General features: G+C 41.4%; 1 protein-coding gene across 1 annotated transcript; it reads left to right on the top strand.

The window, feature by feature from the left end:
• Positions 1-675: 675 nt before the first annotated feature.
• Positions 676-3,967, top strand: LOC119301268 (IAA-amino acid hydrolase ILR1-like 9). The gene is made up of 5 exons (XM_037578213.1): positions 676-1,249; positions 2,508-2,633; positions 2,726-3,040; positions 3,126-3,254; positions 3,361-3,967. Exons 1-5 carry the CDS (start codon positions 926-928, stop codon positions 3,733-3,735), a joined length of 1,269 nt encoding a protein of 422 aa, XP_037434110.1. The 5' UTR covers positions 676-925; the 3' UTR covers positions 3,736-3,967.
• Positions 3,968-7,913: the final 3,946 nt, after the last annotated feature.

Below are 7,913 nucleotides of genomic sequence, written 5' to 3'. Positions count from 1 at the left end.
GAGAAATCATTGCATAGTGAAGACGTCAGCGGCCGTTTGATGGATGATGCTCTTCTTTTCAGGTTGTCATGTCAGATGTCTTTATCGATGGGCCTGCTTTGCGATGTTGTGTTCCATGGTCTGTGGGGTTGTGCTTGTAGCGGGTTGGGGGGCGTTTGTTCGTCTACTGGGGTGATTGTGAAGATTTAAGCTTTGGGTATAGTCGGCAGATGGTCATATGTTGTAATGATTTTCATATGGTTTTTCGTCAATTAACCAGGCATTTGTCTTATGCTTAAATATTCGCGAGACAATTTTTTTTGCCTTCATTTCGAAAAATAAATAAATGATTGCAAGTGAAGCATTGCAATGCAGACGATCTATGCACGACAGCATAGATCAGCTCGTCCATGCATGATCTGACCAAAGTGCGACAGACGACTCGATTGGATATCGTCCAACTGTCGTAAGGACCGTGCGTCATATGCACAGCAATTTCCTTGCAAGTATCATCCGCAAGGGAATTTTCACTGTACTTAAGTCGATGGTGTAAGATGGGCCATGCCTGAAGATTTGTGTAATTCAGTCGATCTAAAGGGTTGATCACTGTGGGTAATTCAGTCTTTCCCCTCCAACGCTAACCGTCCCCGCGCCCGCCAGCTCCGCCCTCCACCGTGGACGAATCTGGCGCGGAAGTCATGCCTGATTTTCGCGATAGCAATTTGCCGATGAGATGCGGGAACTCCACTCCACTCCAGTTTGCTGAAAAAAGAGCCAGGCAGGCAGTGTGATTTGCGTATCCATCTTTCCCGTTTGAGGAAACAGATCGGGCGCCAGAAGCAAAAGGAGTCTCGCGTAAATCCAAGCCTCAACAACCAACTACCTAAGCTAGCGGGGGAAGAAAGGATCGACTCCGCCGCTCCAACGATTCTCCTCTCCTCCAGCCATGGCCGCTTCCTCGGCTCCTCTCCTCCTCTTACTCTACCTCGCCGTCGTCTCCCCGGTGGCAGCGCGCGCCGAGGACCTCCTCGCCGCGGCCCGCGCGCCGGAGACCGCCGCGTGGCTGCGCGGCGTGCGGCGGCGCATCCACCAGCGCCCGGAGCTGGCCTTCCAGGAGCACCGCACCAGCGAGCTCGTCTGCCGCGAGCTCGACGCCATCGGCGTCCCCTACGCGTGGCCCGTCGCGCGGACGGGCGTCGTGGCCACCATCGGCTCCGGCGCCGGCCCGGTCGTCGCGCTCCGGGCCGACATGGACGCCCTGCCCGTGCAGGTACGTGCTTACTTGGTCCTTCCTTGGCACTTTACACGTGCAGTAGGCCTACTGTGAGATCTCCCATGTCACGCGGTCGAGTAGTACTACACGCAAAAAGAAAGAAATAGTAGTAGTACTACACGTTGCTCACCTTTGGGTTCAGCTCAGTTCTGTTATGAAGTTGTTGTGACGATAAGGTCAAAATCTTCACACGCACGGGATCTTACCGCCTGAATGGATTCAGTTGGACCTATGAAAAATAACTCCAACAAATGTGTAGGTTAAAATCTGAGGTTTCTTACGGTACATCATACTACCCATGATAATCATATACTCTTACAGCCCTGTACAACAAATGTGGAGTGTGGGAGATGCGAATGGGGTATGGGGATATGCTTGATCGTTTAAGACGAAGAGAGAGAGAGAGAAAACTACAGAACCTCTCGCTCCACCTCTGAATGCCGTTGGATCTGACCTAGGGATACGTGGCATGCATGATTATCTGAGTCGCTTCCTCTAGAGAATTATTTTAACCACAGAGACGTGAACTGCACCTATGAATGGTGCGCGAACTGAAGTTCAGTGGCCAGCTGACTTGTGATGAGCTCACATCTCATCCACCCAAAGTCAGCTCTGAACAGTGCCAGCACACTGCTAAATATAATAATAGTGAAATGCACACATGTATGGGAAGAATTTACGGTTTTACCCCTTTGCATGTTGGTTACCTCCAAGGAAGGACACCAACTGTGACTTAAGCTTTAATTATTCTATTGTTGTTGAGTGTGTCATCAAGTGGCAATACATATAAAAAAAGAAAGAAGAAATTTTAAAGAAAATTTTACATGGATCTTCACGTACATTCTCACGAATATAGAATCGACTGAGACTTGGTCGACTAAGATTTAGCAATCCCGCTGTTCAAACGATCCAATAGTTAAGGAGACCTCTGATTATTCTTCCGCAACCATTGTTAACCTGGTGCTCTACAAAAGCAATTTGCTCCCGGCGCGGATCACAGCCACCAGTTCATTTCAAACACAATCCCTTTCATGTGGTAGTAATTTTGTAGGAGCAGGGTCCATGAGTTTGCCTGAACCTGTGTGAACTGAACAATATTCTCATACTGCTACGTATGGTCCTGACCGCTCAAGAATTACCTGCATTCTCATACTGCTAGTGTCTGCACATGTGACTGTCAGACTTCTAGGCCGGCTTAGTCCCGTGGTCAGTATTACGACTTTTCAGCCGATGCATTTGGGGTGCCTTACTACAGGAACTGGTAGGTTGGGAATACAAGAGCCTGGAAGATGGGAAAATGCATGCCTGCGGACATGATGCTCACACATCAATGCTTCTAGGAGCTGCCAAGCTACTTCAGTCCCGCAAGGAAGACCTAAAGGTATTTTGTAATCCAGCGATTTTGGTGAGCTCGAGCAATCATCAAGGAGAGCCATAATAAAAGTCTTATGTGGGTTTTGTTTCCATCACCAGGGCACCGTGAAGCTTGTTTTCCAGCCAGCAGAGGAGGGCAGCGGCGGAGCCTACTACATTCTAGAAGAAGGTGTTCTCGATGACGCGTCGGCGATTTTCGGCCTGCACGTCGATCCAGCTCTGCCGGTGGGTGTGGTTTCGTCCAGGCCAGGGCCATTTGCCGCGACCTCGGGTCGATTCCTGGCGACGGTCACAGGAAAAGGTGGGCACGCCGCTGGCCCCCATAACGCCATTGATCCCATTGTAGCAGCATCGTCCGCCGTCCTGAGTATCCAGCAGATTGTCTCCCGGGAGATCGATCCCCTGCAGGGTGCAGTATGTGATCTGCTTCCTCCCTACAGTCCTCGTATAGTTGATACAGACTGAACAATCCTGGTGTTGACAGTTGTTGCACTTTCAGGTGGTATCCATCACCTTTGTGAAAGGAGGAGACGCTTACAACGTCATCCCCGAGTCGGCCGCCTTTGGTGGCACCTTGAGGAGCATGACAGATGAAGGGCTGTCATATCTGATGAAGAGGATCAGAGAGGTAAAAATGTCTGCGTTTCCAACATCTACATGATACATCTAGTGCAGTGGATCTGTAGTGGACCAGGCGATAACTAATTCGCACATTTTTCATGCTTGTTCCGAAGATCGTTGAAGGGCAGGCTGCAGTGCACCGTTGCTCTGCCTCCGTGGACTTCATGGAGGAAACGATGAGGCCGTACCCGGCTGTCGTCAACGCCGAAGGGATGTACGCACATGCCAAGGAGGTGGCCGGGAGGTTGCTCGGGGAAGAGAACGTCAGGGTGGCTCCCCAGCTCATGGGTGCGGAGGATTTCGGGTTCTACGCGCAGAGGATGGCGGGCGCCTTCTTCACCATAGGAGTTGGCAACGAGAGCACCATGGAGCAGCTCCGCACAACGCACTCCCCCTACTTTGTGATCGACGAAGATGCGCTCCCAGTTGGAGCTGCCTTCCATGCCGCCGTGGCCATTGAGTACATGGAAAAGCACGCATCGGCGTGAAAACTGAACCTGGCCAACACAAAAATGGGCATGAATGGCATTTGGGGATGTCAAACTCATTTCTAACGGAGTCCTCTCAACCAAAGCACGCCATCCCACCATTGCATGTACTCTTACAGCCCTTTCATATTCCGCATTTTTGGATTTTGCGTTTGCACACCGGTGAATTCAGCAAAATTCAGGGTTCAATTTTTTTAAAGATTTCAATGATGTCAATAAATTCAAAAATATATATTCAAAGACTTACAATATTTATTAAAAAATAAAAAAATAAAAAGTTTCGAATTCTTTTAGATAGGATTCAAATATCCTTTCACTAATATTCCAACGAATTGCACTTTCAAATGTTATCTTATGAAATTTCACATTTTTCTCAACAAAGTTTGAGTGATTACACATCAATTTCAGAAACACTAACTGAGGAAACATTCAACATACATTTTACACGTATTGGAATTATTTAAAACATATTTTAAGTTTATTTTACAATGAAGTATAATTGTAAACTTTTCTAGAGAATGAAATATTTGGTCTTGTAAATAATTCCGAATTTGATGTAAATATGAAGGACTAAATTGAAGTTTGTGAAATTTATTTGATATGTTTCTGAAATTGATTGAATGTGACAAAAATAATTGAGATTTGTGAGATCATATATGAATACTTAGAAATTTGAAACATTGAAATTTCTATAAAATAATTCAAAAATCCCAAGAAAAAAAATAAATGCTCTAAAGTAATAGAAATTTTGGTGAAAAGTTTATAAAATTTACTAAAATATGATGATATTTTAAATATTATGTAACTATTCATGAAGTTTTTTTTTTGTGAAAACGGAAAGATGAAATTTGGCTGAAAAATTCAGACCAAGGTTTCTTTGAATAGCTTTGAAAATAATTGAACAAATTTGGATCAAAATATGTCACACAGTTTAAAAAAAAAATACTTGTCTAAAACAATAAATTATGAAATGTTTCTGAAATTTTGTCTGTCAATGGGTGCAATGTTTGTCCAAGTTTGTAGAAAACTATCCATGACCACAATAATATTAATTGAAGTCCCATATAGTTTTCCTACAATCTCGGTCAAACTTTGCACTCTTTGATTTCAGACAAAGTTTATACATCTTCTTTTCAAGCATATATGGAGTAGTAATACATTAATTGAAGCGAACTCTAAAGTCATGTACAAGAAGGTAGTATGATGAGAAATGTAGAAAGATGTTTGAGATATTGTTGTTTACATGTGCAAAACATATCCCTGAAATTGAAATAATGAAATCTCACTAAAATTATTCAAAAACTCTGAATCAAAAGTATGGTACCTAAAATGTCACGCAAAATCCTTTTGGAAATATTCATTTGAAACAATAAAAAGTATGGTACCTAAAATGTCTCCAAAATTGATTCAAAATATGACTTGAATAATAAATTCTAAACTCGTTAAAGTATGTCCAAGATTGGTCTTGTTCTAAATATTATGTTGCTAGGAATTTAATTAGTTTAAAGTACCGAAAATTTAACTTCTGGTTCAAAAGAATTCAACATCTAAACTATCACAATAAAATAAAGTGCATTTTTTAGCATGGTGAGAGACAGTCTAGGAATATGCATGCAACAATCGTGCTCTATGCAAACTCTCTGACTTTTTGATGACAAAAGGCTCACACAAAGTACTGCAGGTGATATTTTAGGTTTATATTAGTAATTAAAATCTAAAATGTATTGGAAGAATGCCAACATTTGTGCTAATTTTAAAGCATAAATGATCAGTGGATTGCACCATGCTAGCTGACAGGGACATTGAAATTCCGCCTAGGTTTGAGACCCAACAAGCAAGTAAAGTGATCTTCCTTGGGGGTAAAAGCTTAATTATTTCCTTCTCAAATGTTTGAGAAATTATATAAAGTAAAGGAAAACATTCACTTTACTTTCTTAGATGCAGCTTCAACGGATGAAGCATAGTTATCATTGTTGCAAAAGTAGAACAAGAAATGTTGAAGCAAAATAAACATTGAAGCCCGATTCTAATAACAAACATGTTACACCTATGACAGCTGCAAAATTTGGTAGTAAAATATCAACTAAAGCCCCTCAAAATTACCATAAAACAAGGTAGTACGACAAGAAATGTAGAACCACATTCCATGTATTGCGTTTCACGCGCGCTCCATGTCTGTAGAGTAGTAGATAGAAGAAACAAGACCAAACATGATTTTATTCCCCCGTAGTTAGTGAAGTATTAGTTTTGAAACTAGATGAATCTATAAAGACTGTAAAACACATGAAACAAACAAATTGTATAAAATGTTACATATTTTACCATAATGTTCTGAAGTGTGTCAAACATAAGTTTTATTATAGTTCACTATGTACCATAGAGTATATACTTTAACATTATGTGTAAATGCGCATCAAACTAATGCGTAGGGACCTTAGTAAACTATTGTAAAAAATGTGTTTAAGATACTTTCCAAAGCATACTTAATAATCTTTTATTATGTTTCTCAAAAACAGTCACACCATTTCAAAGTGATTAATGTTTCATCCCGTGTCTATGCACTTCAAACTTACAAATTACAAGCTTGTAATTAACATTGTTTTCAGTTGCAAGCAGACCAGTCGTACTATACGAACATATATTCAAAAGAAATAATAAGAAGATTGTATAAAACATCGATTTATTATGTAAATTCTTAACATAAAGAGGTTTTTTTATCACACTTTTGCCTTTGCATTCATCATCAAGTATCCTAGCTCTGGTTGATGGCTTCATTAATTTGAAGTTCGGGTTTTATGCCTTTTTCTCTAAAAAAACTTTCTCAACGAATTAGATATGGATGATATAGCTAGGAGATCAAGATTTTTTAAATCTAATTTTGTACTTTCATGAATCATGAAGTCTAATAAAACGGTTATCACTTAAATACTTATAAAATAAAGAAATAGCAAAACCACTAAAACATCTGCTCATGATCATGTAATAAGTCTGCAAAATTACAAACCTTCTTTGAATGCATTTGTGTAGGTAGTGAGTTAGTCTCCTGCTGCAGTAGCTCAGCCTTGCTTTCAAGGCCCGACTGGTTCGCCATCTTGAGCCGCTTACCTCTGAGGGCAGTACTCTGATATGGAATGATCCTACAAATAAATTTCACACAAAAGAGCGTACACATAATATATTTTATGACGACATTAGGCAAGGTTCATGACACCTCATGAAGATTGATGAAAAGAATGTTTAATACGTAGAAGAGAAATACTAAATTGAGTGTCAAATGATTTATGAAATGGTTGGAAAATGTATTATATATATATGTAAGCAAGTCACTGAAAGCGCAATAAATACCTAGATAGTGATTGATGTAACTTAAAACTTCTGTTAGAAAGTAGGTTGTTATGTTAAAAATTCTAGTATTCCTCCCTAGCTAGCTGGGACCTATCCCAGATGTAGTCCAAAACTTCCTACTTCACACGAGCGTCCTACTTCACATGGGCCTAAAAGCCAGTGAACAAGAGCGACTAGATAGCGGGTAGATAAGTGGAGCAAAAACAAGTTAATTGGGATCTGAGCTGCAACCTAAGGGTAAATATATTTGAGGCTCCCGCTGCGACCCGACATGAAAGCTGAATTTGCATTTGTAGATGATCTTGTGGATAGGTGTATTGACCTTGCAAAAAATCTACTTGTTTAGTTCTTTTCGAGAGAAACAACAATATATTATGTTAACAAAAGCAGTAAGAGGAGCTTATTCACCATGATCTACTTCCTATGTTTATCAGCATATATCCCTGGAACCATCATACTTTAGAAGATCGAAGCAGAGAGCACGGTGCCCTAGACATGCCATGCACCAATGGAGAAGGTACCGTACATGCAAAAACATGTATTCATCATGTAATATGAGGATATAACTGTTGGGGAACGCAGTATTTTAAAAAATTTCCTACGATCACGCAAGATCTATTTAGGAGATGCATAACAACGAGAGGGGAGAGTGTGTCTACGTACCCTCGTAGACTGAAAGCGAAAGCGTTTAGTAACACGGTTGATGTAGTCCTATGTCTTCACGATCCAACCGATCAAGTACCGAACGCACGACACCTCCATGATCTGCACACGTTCAGCTCGGTGACGTCCCTCGTACTCTTGATCCAGCTGAGGCCGAGGGTGAGTTCCGT

The sequence above is a fragment of the Triticum dicoccoides genome, chromosome 5A (assembly GCF_002162155.2).
Source record: "Triticum dicoccoides isolate Atlit2015 ecotype Zavitan chromosome 5A, WEW_v2.0, whole genome shotgun sequence".
NCBI lineage: Eukaryota > Viridiplantae > Streptophyta > Magnoliopsida > Poales > Poaceae > Triticum > Triticum dicoccoides.
The sequence above is the reverse complement of the archived record's forward strand: the minus strand, read 5'-3'. Positions and strand labels throughout refer to the sequence as shown.